Source organism: Opisthocomus hoazin, chromosome 26, assembly GCF_030867145.1.
Source record: "Opisthocomus hoazin isolate bOpiHoa1 chromosome 26, bOpiHoa1.hap1, whole genome shotgun sequence".
Lineage (NCBI taxonomy): Eukaryota > Metazoa > Chordata > Aves > Opisthocomiformes > Opisthocomidae > Opisthocomus > Opisthocomus hoazin.
In genome coordinates, this window is record NC_134439.1 from 8,682,831 (window position 1) to 8,694,248 (window position 11,418).

Here is an 11,418-nt window from a genome sequence, read left to right on the forward strand (position 1 = left end):
CAGCCCACGCAGGGACCTCAACCCCCAGCTCAGCCCAGGGCACCAGGCACCCCCAAACCGGGCACCCCAAAGCCTCGCCGTCCCCCTGCAGTCCCTCGCTCCCTGGGCCCCACTGCACTCGTTAGCGGCTGGCAAACGTCAGCAGGGCCGGAGCGAAGCCCCAGGTGCGGTGACGGTGCCCGTCTCGCTTTCTCCTTCCCCCCGGCCTCGTGGCAGCCCCGTTGCCCGCGGAGGCGGCGAGCCGGGAGGGAGGAAGGCGACCAGAGCTGATCTCAGCTGCGCCCGTCCTGCCCCAGCCCCGCCTGACGGCTGCGAGGGACCCCCAGCACCGCCGCCGCGATGAAGGGAGCGTTCGAAAGCAGGGGAGGGGACCAGCGGGGGGGACATTGCTCGCGTGCGGCTCCCTCCAGCGCTGCCTGAGAAGTTGGGGTACCCAGGGCGGGCGCCCCGGCTCAGGGATGCTCTCCTGCGGCTGCCTGGGGACCACCGGGTCTCCCCTGGGGTGCTCAGAGGAGGGTGGGGGGCTGGGAAGGGTGCCCAGCCCCAAAAAGGGGCATGGGGTGGCTGGGCAGGGTTGTGACACCCTGGGGGAAGTCCCTGCGCCCAAAGGCTGGCGCTGGGGACAGCGAGGACGCTGCGTCCCTGCCCGCCGGGCCACGCAGCCCAGGCCGGAGGGTGGGCAGGGGGACGGGAGCTCGCGCGTCCCGGGGGACCCTGGGGACCCCCGTGCGAAGGCAGGAGGTGGGCAGGGGCCGGCACCCCACCTCCCTCAAAATGAGGGGACAGTGGGGTGGCAGCAGGACAGGGCCATCCTGGCGGGGGGGAAAAGCGCTGACACAGCGAGCCCCAGGACAGCGTCCCGGGAAGCCGGAGCTGCAGCGTGAGGTGCTGGGAGCCGCCGCGGAGCCATCGCCCCCGCCAAGGAGCTGGGAGCCGGGGCCGACACCCCGCGAAGCTCCCTGGGAGCGGGGAAAGGCACGAGCGCGCTCGGCAGCTCTGCCGGCACACGGTGAACTTTACCGAGCGCGGCCGTGCCCGGCCCAGGAGCGCCCTTGGGAGCGGGCCAGCCAAGAGCAGCGCTCGCAGGCCGCGGAGCCGCGCCGAGCCGGCTGCCGGGCGGCGCTGTATGAAAACGAACGCGAAGAGGCAGCGCCCGCTTCGCCCGGACTCGCGCTCTCCCGTGGGGAAGCTGCCGCCGAAGGAACACCCCAACAGCAGAAATGGTCCCAGGCCTCAGCCTGCGCCGGGGACGTGTCAGACCCCTCCGGTCCAAAGCCCAGGGTGACCCCTGAGCGATGGGCGCAGAAACAGAGGGCGGGAGGGAGGGCGAGCAGCCAGCTGAACACCGAACCCACGTGAAATGAGGCGCTACCTGTCCCCCCCCCCGGCAGATTTAACACCTTTCTGCTAAATCGGCGTGAAAGAAGGGGAAATCCCATGTCTAAGTTCAGATTAGCCGGGGCTGCGAGGTAGAAGAGGACCAACCTGGGGACACCTGCTAGCAGAAACAGGACCCGAGAGGCCACCTCCTCCCCCCCCAGGGAAAAGATCGTCCTGGAAGATACTAAAGTGCCGAAATTCACTGAAGTCCCACCGTACAGACCCACCAGAGCCTCGTCCCCGCCACCGGTCCCATCCCACGGGCACAGCCGGGGGGCAAGAACCCGAGAGGGAAGGGAGGAGAGGGGAGACGGGGCCGGAAACCCCCCCCCCGCTACGTTCACCTTGGGAAGTCTGCAAGGAGACGCCTCATCCCGCTGTCTGCATTCAGCTGGCAAAGCTCATTAAGAGAGGTGGCCTTTCGCTGCCCTTTTCAAACCTGGAAATTCAGGCCTCTTCCATGACAAAAAGGAAAGATGAATTAAGACACGAAACGCCGGAGGAGGAGGTACACCAGCCCTCCGAGCGCGGCGACAACCGTGCCGGCCGCCAGCCGTGCCCAGAGGAAATCCAGGGAAGCCTCGAGGCGGGCGTGCAGGCTCAGGACCTGCCGGCGCGTGCTCTCCCGCTCCCCGGAGTTGTCGATGACGTGACTCGCCAATTTGCGCTTCTCGCCCAGCGGTAGCTGGGAGGCGATGCGAGCTTCGGCCTCCGCCTGGGACAGCCCGTTCCTCTTCATCAGCCGAGAGAGCTGCGTCGGCGGGTCGCTGCGGGGACGGGAGGGCGGCACTGAGATGGGGGTGCAGACGGAAGAGGGGGTTTCCCTGCCTTCCTCGGCACGAGGGGGAAATGCCGGGGTAAACGGGGGTGGGGGGAGACGTGCTCTGCTTCATTTCAGATCCGGCGCAGGCATCCCGCGCTCGGAGCAGGGGAGCCGGCGCCTGCAGCGCTGCCTGGGCTGACCCCGCTGCGTGTTTTCGGCATTCCCACGGCCCACAGCACCGGGGCAGCGCCCCAAACCTGCCCCAGCCACCGGAGCACAGGTTGGGGAAGGCCCAAAGACAGCCATTGCCCCCCGTACGATGGTGCCAGGTTTTGAGAAAACCTCTGTAAGCAGCCCCTGGCACACGAGGATAAAGGAGGCCGTCGCTTCTCACGCCTATGGAAAAGAAGCGGCGTTCTCGAAAGGCTTCGCACCAGGGCTGCGGCTGAACCCTCCCCGCAGCGGGAGGGACGCGACCGTCCCCTCCAGGCTCTCGAAGAGGTGGCAGCATCCCGGTCCTGGTGGCACTTACCAGTAAACCAAGACCGTGTATTTCATAAACTTGGTCAATCTGTTGGTCTCAAAGAGCAGAGGGATGTCAAGGATCACATAGCGGTAGCCTGCAAAAGTGACAGCACCCCCCAAAAAAAGGCACAGGGTTACTCCGACTCCCAAACCCCTCGTGCTGCACGCGCCCCGCGAAGCAAGCGGGAGAGCTCCCCGGCGCTGCGACCACAGCCGAGAGGAGAGTAGAGCCTGCTCGCCCTCCTCCTCGCGGAGGGAGGAAATGGTTTCGTTCCAAGTTTCCAGCAGAAAAAAAAAGAAAAACAAACAAAAAAAGCAAACCCTAACCTAGATGATCTCAGACCAAGGGTGAAGCTGCAGAAATATAATGAGGAGCTGAAACAAGGAGCTGAAATGAAAGCGGCTGCGCCCGGCTGCGAGAGCGGCAGCCACGCCGCCGTCGCTGGCCTCTCCAGGGGAGCAGCGCCTGCAGCAGGATTTGCTCTCCTCTCCTTCCCTTGTCCAAGACTTCGCCGGGCTGCAGCCATCTGAGCCGACGTTTCCCAGCTCAGTTTCCTTCCCTTTTCAGAAAGCTTTGGCTAAAGAGCTCCATTTTTCCAAGGAAACCCCTGCAGACCTCTCCCAGCTGTGACGCTGAAACGCGGGGGTGCCTCCAGGTGCAGCCCCGCAGCCTGAAACCTCACCAAAACTGGCCAGGTTTGGCTGAAAACCGCCGTCGCCAGGCGGAGCAGTCGGCAGAGCAGAGCTCGTAACAGCCGGCTGCCGACCCACCGGACCCCGCAGCCCACCCCAGGCTCCCCGCACGCCCCTGCCCTTCACAACACCCCGGGCAGTGTCTGGGGACATCGGGGTGTGAGCAAGGGTAGGGAAAAGCTGCAAGTCAGGACCTCCCTCCCCCGTGTGCGCCCCACAGGGACCCCCCCAGTTCTGCTGGCGTCCCCTCGTTACAACCCAACCCCCCCAGCTGAGCTGGCCACGGCAATAAAGCCTTGACAAAGACATCGCCGTCCAACAAGCCCAGAGAGAGTTCTGGCTGCCCTGCGGTTTGATCGATAAGAGCTTGCCTTGCACAGCAACCCTCAGAGACAGCACCCAGCCATCCCAAATCATTAAAACCTGACTAATGAGGAGAAAGCAGCCTGCTGAAGCCATGCTGCTCTCTTGCCAAGGCGCAGGACGGCATCCGCTGCCCGAGCGTGCAGCCCTGGGTTCCAGGCTCCATCTCTGGCTCCCAGCTTTCCTGCCTGTTGCTTCCTCAGTGCTTTCTCCTCCTCCTCCTCCTCCTCTTCATCGCCCCGCAGCAGAGCACGGCCCCTGCAGTGCCCCGGCACAGGCCTATTCAGCTGTCACAGGGCTCAGCTTTGATAAGCGCCACAAAACCAGACTGACTCTATTAAGACATCCTTCTGTCTACATGGAGACCTCCAGAACAGCTGGTGATCTTATCTGGCATTTGATGAGACCAAGTTTGACAGCTGTATTTGTTCTATTTATCAGGGGGGAAAGCGGGACTTTGGAAACCACAGCTGTCAGCCCATTTCTCACCTTATCGAGACTAAAAGGGCTCCGCAGCTTTCACTGCAGCCCGGGGAGCCTGGGGGCAGGGAAGCAGATTTGGCCGTTTCGGAAGGTATGACATTCTCCGGCACGTAATCTCAGAAGAGGCCTCACAAGGCTTTGCTCTGGCCCTACAGATGTACTTTAAACCAGAGAAGAAGCAGGTGGTGAAGGGCAGCAGTGAAAGGCGGGCACGAATCCTCCAAAGGCCAGCGCGAAAGGCCACCGGTGGCAGAGCACAAAGGCCGTCACTCAGCGCCGGTTCCCTTGCTCCTTCCCCGTCTCTCTCCCCACGTTAAGCAGCAAAGGCAGAGCGAGCGGGGACGCCGCGGCCGAGCCGGAGCCCCGCTGTGCCGGGGCACCAGAACTGCCCGGCCTCGTACCTAGCACAAAGTACTTCAAGACCTGCTTCAGCATCTCCTTCTGGATCTCCGGGTGGGTGATGGAGTTCAGCAGCTGCCGTTTCTCCGGGTGGGAGAAGATGATGTTTCCTAGAGCCTCGCGATTGATCTCTCCGTTCTCCAAGAGGATCTCGGTGCCGAAGTAACGCACGATCCGCCGATAGGCCGTGAAGTGGGGCTGCACCACTGAGAACATCAAACAGCCGAGGTGAGAGCCGGTTCTACAGCGCAGTCAGTGTTTGCATCAGCAATTGCCCTCAGATGGGTTCTGCTCATTAAATAACCGAGCTGATTCTCCTCGGCGGGCAGCACATCCGCCTGCCAGCACACGCTGCACTGAGCCCGGCGCCTGGCAGACGCCTGGCATCGGTGCCGCAGGAACGCGTCCGCAAAAAAAACCCCTCTCAGCCCAAGGTCCCTTTGAGGGCTGACGCCCGAGAGATGGAAGCGTCCTGCGAACATTAACGCAGTGCCACAGCCCTCCCTGGCGCGTGCTGCTGCGCGGGGCTGGGAGTCAGCCGGGCGGGCGGGGGGACTCGCCGAGGGCCACCAGCCAAGGGACGGGGCTGCGCCGATCCCCGCTGCCCGCGGCACGAGGAGTCGAGCGGGGGGAGCCGAAAGGGACAGGGACAGCATCAGGTTTATCTGAGCTGGGAACTTCAGCGCTCGGTGAATAGAGCCTGGCTGCGGCGAGGCGGCTCGGGCTGCTGCTGCGGTTTTTTACCGTCTTTCGCCTGTTACCAAATTCTTCATGAGAAGCAACACAGAAGCCCTCCGAGAGATCAGTTCCCGGCAGGTATTTGCAGGGACTCTGACCTTATGCTACTGTATAATTTTGAAGCCACCAAAAAATCACCAGCGAAAAGGAAGCAGTAATAAAACCACAATTAAGCCCAAGCTGAGGCTAACCACAGAGAACGACAGACTGTACATAATTTTCTCTCCAAAATCCAGGAACATTGCCACAGGTTGTAACCTCAGGCCAACCTAATAAAAGTCTTTAAGACCAATTTCTTCCTCCCGCGGAATTCCACATGGAGGCAGTTTCAGGAGGGGTGGAATCCATACAGTAAACAAACACACATAAAAAAGGAATCAGAGAAAAACGAAGCGATTGGTAGAAACCCGACGCTGAGTATCTGTAGTGCTTTCCTATTGTCTCCGAGCGCTTTCAGCACCTCCAGCAAATTTTCCGCACCTCGAGGGGAATTACAGCGCAATAAAACATTAAGAGCATCACAGCTCTAGGTGGCTACAGGGCAAGTTCTTCCCCAAACAGAAAAGCGCAGGCACTTCCAAGCGACAGCGCCCGCACCACCGCTCAGCTGCAGACCCCAGACCTTCCGCATACAGAATCAGCAGCGCTTCCCGCAGCGAGCGCCGCTCTCCTCGTTATCCCGGCGCTACGGAGGGGTTCACGTCTCGCCCCGCACCGCGCGGGTGAGCGGGGAGAGCGGGCTCTGCTCCGGTTCCGCTGAGGCAGCAGGTCTGGAGCTCTGGGCCCGTTCTGCGGCCAGGCCAGCACGTTTCCCGAGCAGCGCCAGGCAGGTGCTGTGCAGCAGCACGGACCAAATCCCCTCTGCTCTGGGATATTTGGCGCCTCTTTTTCTCGGCCGCAGGAAGACACGAGTGATTTGGTGGAACAACCTCGGTGTTCACAGCCGAGCAACACCCACCCCAGAGGGGAATTCTCCTTCAGACGTGTCAGTGGTCCCACCTCACGCAGCCACGTCACATGGTGGGTGTCGTGGCGCTGAGGGGGAACACCAGATCAGCCGAGGGAACGCGCTTTGCAGACAACCACACGGACTTTGCCCAGAGTTGGCTTTCAGAGCTGAGACACACTGCACTCCAGGAGAGAGAAGCTCCGGGCAACATCTCCCCACGGTGTTTGTTATGACAGGATCCTATTTTTTTTCTTTATTAAAAATAAATCCTCGTCCCAGTCCCCCTGAGACAGCCGCTCCGCCAGCCTCCTTGGCTGGGGAACGGGAGGGAAGCGCTTGTCCAGCGTACCCAGAGCCCCCTCTGCCGCCTGCGCTCCCAGCGCCCAGCCCGGTTGTCAGGGGAACCTCGGCGAGAAAGAGCAGCGCTGCAAAACTCACCCTCCCTGGCAATGACATCGGCATCGACCACGGCACAGCCCAGTTCCCGCAGTACGGCCACCACCGTGCTCTTCCCCGACGCGATTCCACCCGAGAGTCCAACCAGGAACATCGCGCTCTGAAACGCAAAGAGAAGAGCTCGACAACACGCCCGGACAGGGCCGGTTTGTTCACGCTGTGCACAGCAAATATTTACCCCACACAGGCGACTCCATTCAAAGCTCATTTTCACACGTTCTCAGGGCATCACCGAGAATTTATGACGATGCCGGCACCCCTCTGAGCTGGGTACCCCTGTTTTACAGGCTGCAGAACAGTGCTGGGCTACACGAGGCTTCCCTGGACGCTGCTAACTCCGGACACGCGCTCATCCAGGCCGGTCACCTGCAGCTCCCCCCAGCTCGCTCCCCTTCAGCATCCGCACCCGTCCAGCCGCAGTCGCACCAGAAATCAGAGGACGTTCCTGGCGGGGTTGTCAAGGGTGACCCAGGATCCGTGACAACGGGGAAGATTTCAGACAACATCTCAGCCCGGACCAAGAAACGCGAGGACGGAGAGGGAGAGCCCTGCTTGGGCTCTACAGCCGGGGTGCAAGAGGAGATGAGATCCCTCCGCCAGAACCGGGACGCAGAGCGCACCAGCCCGTAAGGAAATCGCATCCCCGCGCTACCTGGAAGGGAGCACAGTCACCGGCAGCCAACGGACACGAGGAATCACAGCTCTGAGCAGCAAACTTGCGTCTGTCAGCGTGCAAACGTGGCACCAAACACAGGGTCTGCGCTTGCTGATGGCCTCGAGGCTGGGAGGATGCTGGTAACCCCCCGGCCAGCCCGGAGCAGACGACGTCTCTCACGGTTTCTGCACCGAGATCTCTCCACACTCAACCCAAACCCCGCAACTCTCTAAATTCTGCCTGCACCCGTTCACAGAACCACAGAATCCCAGCATGGCAGGGGTTGGCAGGGCCCTCTGTGGGTCCCCCAGCCCAGCCCCCTGCTGAAGCAGGGTCACCCAGAGCAGGCTGCACAGGACCTTGTCCAGGCGGGGCTGGAATATCTCCAGAGAAGGAGACTCCACAGCCTCCCTGGGCAGCCTGGGCCAGGGCTCCGGCACCCTCAGAGGGAAGAAGTTCTTCCTCGGGTTCAGCTGGAGCTTCCTCGGCTTCAGTTTGTGCCCATTGCCCCTTGTCCTGTCGCTGGGCACCACTGGAAAGAGTCTGGCCCCGTCCTCCTGACCCCCACCCTGCAGATATTTAGAGGCATTTCTAAGGTCCCCTCTCAGCCTTCTCTTCTTCAGGCTGAACAAGCCCAGCTCCCTCAGCCTCTCCTCGGAGGAGAGATGCTCCAGTCCCCTCCTCATCCTCGTAGCCCTCCGCTGGACTCTCTCCAGTAGCTCCTCATCTTTCTTGAACTGGGGAGCCCAGCACTGGACACAACACTGCAGATGGGGCCTCACCAGGGCAGAGTAGAGGGGAAGGAGAACCTCCCTCGCCCTGCTGCCCACACTCCTCCTCATGCACCCCAGGATCCCATTGGCCTTCTTGGCACCCAGGGCACGCTGCTGGCTCATGTCAACTTCTTCACCAAGAGGCTCAGCGACGCAGCGGCAGCTCTGGACAGGAGTGGGGATGCCTGCGAGCAAGGCGCTGTCTGCATCCCTGACAACGCAACAGCCACGGCAGGACGGGAAAGCACGAGTGCTGCGGGACCTGGGCAGCCTGGCAGTGTGGGGAACAGACCCCACGGACCAGCACCGGTCCCAGCCAAGGGCATCCAGGGCTTTGTGCAGCCGAATCCTGGAATTCCGCAAGGACAGAGCTCCCGACTTTGCCGTCACCTCGTCCGGGGCGATGCCACCGTCACAGAAGAGGAGCCTGACGCTCCCAAGCCCCAGCTTGCGGCTGTTGCCCGTTGCATCTGAGAAGAAACTTGCTCCGTCACCTCTGGCCAGGAGGTGCAGGCGTCTGTAGACACCCGTCAGCTTCCTCCTGCCCAGAGGGAGGGAGGGAGGCCCAGCCCCCACCGCCTCTCCCGGTGAGCCACGTACCCCCAGACCCCACCACCCCGGTAACCATCGCCCTGCCTAACCCGGTTCTGGTGTCACACCTCTCTCCAGACACCACAGCCACCAGTCCCCAAGAACTCCACGTGTACAGGAACCGGGAACCTACTGCCCACACCGTCCCCCACGGTGAACGGGGACCGCGCCGCTTTGCACCCAAGGACAGCAGCTAGAACACGGGCCTGCGGGACGGCTGAAGATGTGCAAAGCCACAGCACTGCTTCCTTTTTGCTAGGAAAAAAAAAAAAAGACACTTTCGTCATAACTGGGTCCTGCGAACAGGACACAGACCCGCGGCCTGGGGGTGGATAAGGCCTGGGGCAGCCGGAGGCAATTCGGCAGAGGGAGGAACCAGGAATTAGAGCAAAAGCCAGCGGCACCCACCAGCCGCGTCGCAAAGCGACTTCGCTTCGTGGCTGCCGAGAGCCGCCGCCAGCCCGCAGCAGCACCGCGGGCTCTCCTCCCCTCCGAGACGCCAGGCGAGCAGACGGGGTTAACTCCAGCAACGGCGAGGGGGAATTCAACAGAAATCAGAACGGGCACCTATAACAAACATCGGTGCTTCGCGGGAGGCTGACATAAATCCCGAGCTTTGTTGCCAAGTGAGTCCCCACAAGGAACCTTTCCCGGCGCTACGGTGGGCTCAGCGCGACAGAGGGGCTGTTGATTTATCACAGCAGGTGAAAACCCAGCCCTCCTCGGCAGGATTTTGTGCACCTTCTCCAACCGCCTGCAAGAGCTCACGCTGTGCGCGGACAACCAGCCCTCCGCTGCGCAGGGGCAGAGGCTCCACTCCCGTGTTTTTTAAAATGACATAAAAATCTCCCCTGCCGACGTAAACGCAAGGTTTTAACTGCAGTAACCCCAACGCTCTGGCCTCCAGCCCCAGCTGGGACGAACCCAACGAACCCCGCTGTTTCCGTCCCTCCGCCGCATACCTGGCAGGCAGGTGGGCGTTACTGCAGGGGTAAAGGAGCACGTGGAAGGGGTAAAGGAGCACGTGGAAGGGGTACTCTAGAAACCGCAGCCAAGGGGGTTTGAAAACACTTGTGCTGTCACAGGGCCTGTACAGATATGAGATCCACGGGGCGAGGTATAAACGTTTAACGGGCTTGGGTTTGAACTGTACACAAGGGTGGAGAGGCCAGCCTGCTCCTGCAGGTGTTACAGGCAGGAGCCAGAACCAGTTTTTCCCCAAAATACACTGGGTTTTTGGTGTATTCGGTCTGCGCCCACTAACTGGAACAAGGGGAAAGCCGAAACGCGAGCCGCAGGGGCTGGTCGGACCGGAAAACTCGGCGAGCTGTTCCTGCTGTGAGGAACACTGCCCTGGGAGACGCGACCCGGAGCTCCGAGGAAGCGGCTTTGAAAGCCTGAGGTGCCCAAACCCCCCCCCGCGTCCCGGCTCCTCCGGTTCTCGAGCACGGCCCAAGCCGCTGGCGGGGCCGAGGGCAGAGCCACGAGGCGTCCGCCATCGCCCCGCGACACCCAGCCCTGCTCCTGCTCCGTCCTCGGCTCCGGCCGCGGCCTGGCGCGGTCACAGACCGGGGCTTTGCCTCGAGGGGGCTGACATTAAAAGGAAAAATCACAAAACCCATCGTCGCAATGGGGGGAAGCCGCCCCCGCAGCCAGCACCCCCAGGGCCTTCCTGCCGGTACCGACCCAGGCCCCGCGCTGGCGGCCGGCACCGCACCGGGCCCTGGCTGCGAAGCGGCGCCTCCCGCTGGCCCCGGACGCGGCCCCGGGCTGTGGCCACCCCCGCGGCCTCCCCCGGGCCAGGGCTGTCCCCGCGGCTCCCGCCCGGAGCCTGAGGCACGGCCCGGGGGGGGGTCAGGGCAGGGGCGAGGGCCGGAGCGGGGCCCCTCACGGCGCCCTCACCCACTCACCCTCTGCCCGGCTTCACACGCGGCGCAGCGTCCCGCGCGCCTATTGGCTGGTGGGAAGAGGGTGTTCCTCTCTCAGCCAATCGGCGCCGACCTCATTGGGCCCGGCCCGCCCCCTCGGGCAGGAAGCGGGTGGGGGGCGCGGACACCGCGACGTCGGTGCGGGACTGGGGGACGGAGCGGGCGGAGGGGGCTCTCCGGTACGGCGGGTGGCCCCGCACGGCTGCCCCGGTGCGAGAGATCCCTCCCGCCCCCGGAGCCCCACCCCGGGCCGCCCCCAGAGGCCGACGGGAACTGCAGTCCCGGCCCCGCCACAGCTCGGCCCCCGCATGCCCGCGCAGACTACCTGTCCCGGCATGCCCCGCGGCCCGCCGCCCAATCGCGGCGCGCTTTGTTGCGGGGCTGCGGCAGGCGCCGAGGCCCCGTTTCAAGATGGCGGACGACAGTAAGATAGCAGTGAGGCGGCCACCGGCGAGGCCTCTGCGGCCGTCAGCGGAGGAGAACGACCACGAGCACTGCAGCGACTGCGAGAACGAGGCGGAGCACGGCTCCAACCGGGGGTGAGCGGCGGCCGGGGCCGCCCGCCGCGGCGGCGGCAGGGCCCATTGAAGAGGACAGTGGCCGGGAAGTGAGCGGCGCTCCGCCCCACGGGCGCGCTGATTGGCTGGCAGGCAGCATCTCGCGCTGCGGCTGGTCGAGCTGCCCGTCAGTCTGGAGGGGGGGGCGGGCCCGCTGGCTCCCAT

General features: G+C 63.3%; 1 protein-coding gene across 5 annotated transcripts; it reads right to left on the reverse strand.

Annotated features, from left to right (window-relative positions):
* Nucleotides 1–1,419: 1,419 nt before the first annotated feature.
* LOC104337960 (dephospho-CoA kinase domain-containing protein) lies at nt 1,420–11,088 on the reverse strand. 5 transcript variants are annotated; one of them, XM_075443858.1, is made up of 5 exons: nt 11,022–11,088; nt 6,732–6,849; nt 4,609–4,812; nt 2,676–2,763; nt 1,420–2,147 (listed from the first exon to the last, which is right to left on the reverse strand). In XM_075443858.1, the coding sequence occupies exons 1-5, from the start codon at nt 11,031–11,033 to the stop codon at nt 1,862–1,864; spliced, it is 708 nt and encodes a 235-aa protein (XP_075299973.1). In that variant the 5' UTR covers nt 11,034–11,088; the 3' UTR covers nt 1,420–1,861. The 5 variants fall into 5 exon arrangements, with proteins under 5 accessions (XP_075299973.1, XP_075299974.1, XP_075299975.1 ...); XM_075443859.1 differs by lacking the exon at nt 11,022–11,088 and adding an exon at nt 10,679–10,903; XM_075443860.1 differs by lacking the exon at nt 11,022–11,088 and adding an exon at nt 8,902–8,923.
* Nucleotides 11,089–11,418: the final 330 nt, after the last annotated feature.

Excerpts from the sequence above, each read along its gene's own strand:
- LOC104337960 (XM_075443857.1), bottom strand. The coding sequence starts at position 6,957 with ATGAGCTTTGAATGGAGTCGCCTGTGTGGG. Across the intron at positions 2,764-4,608 it reads CTTGAAGTACTTTGTGCTAG|GCTACCGCTATGTGATCCTT; the intron begins GTACGAGGCCGG and ends TCACTTTTGCAG. Across the intron at positions 2,148-2,675 it reads TACACGGTCTTGGTTTACTG|CGACCCGCCGACGCAGCTCT; the intron begins GTAAGTGCCACC and ends CCGTCCCCGCAG.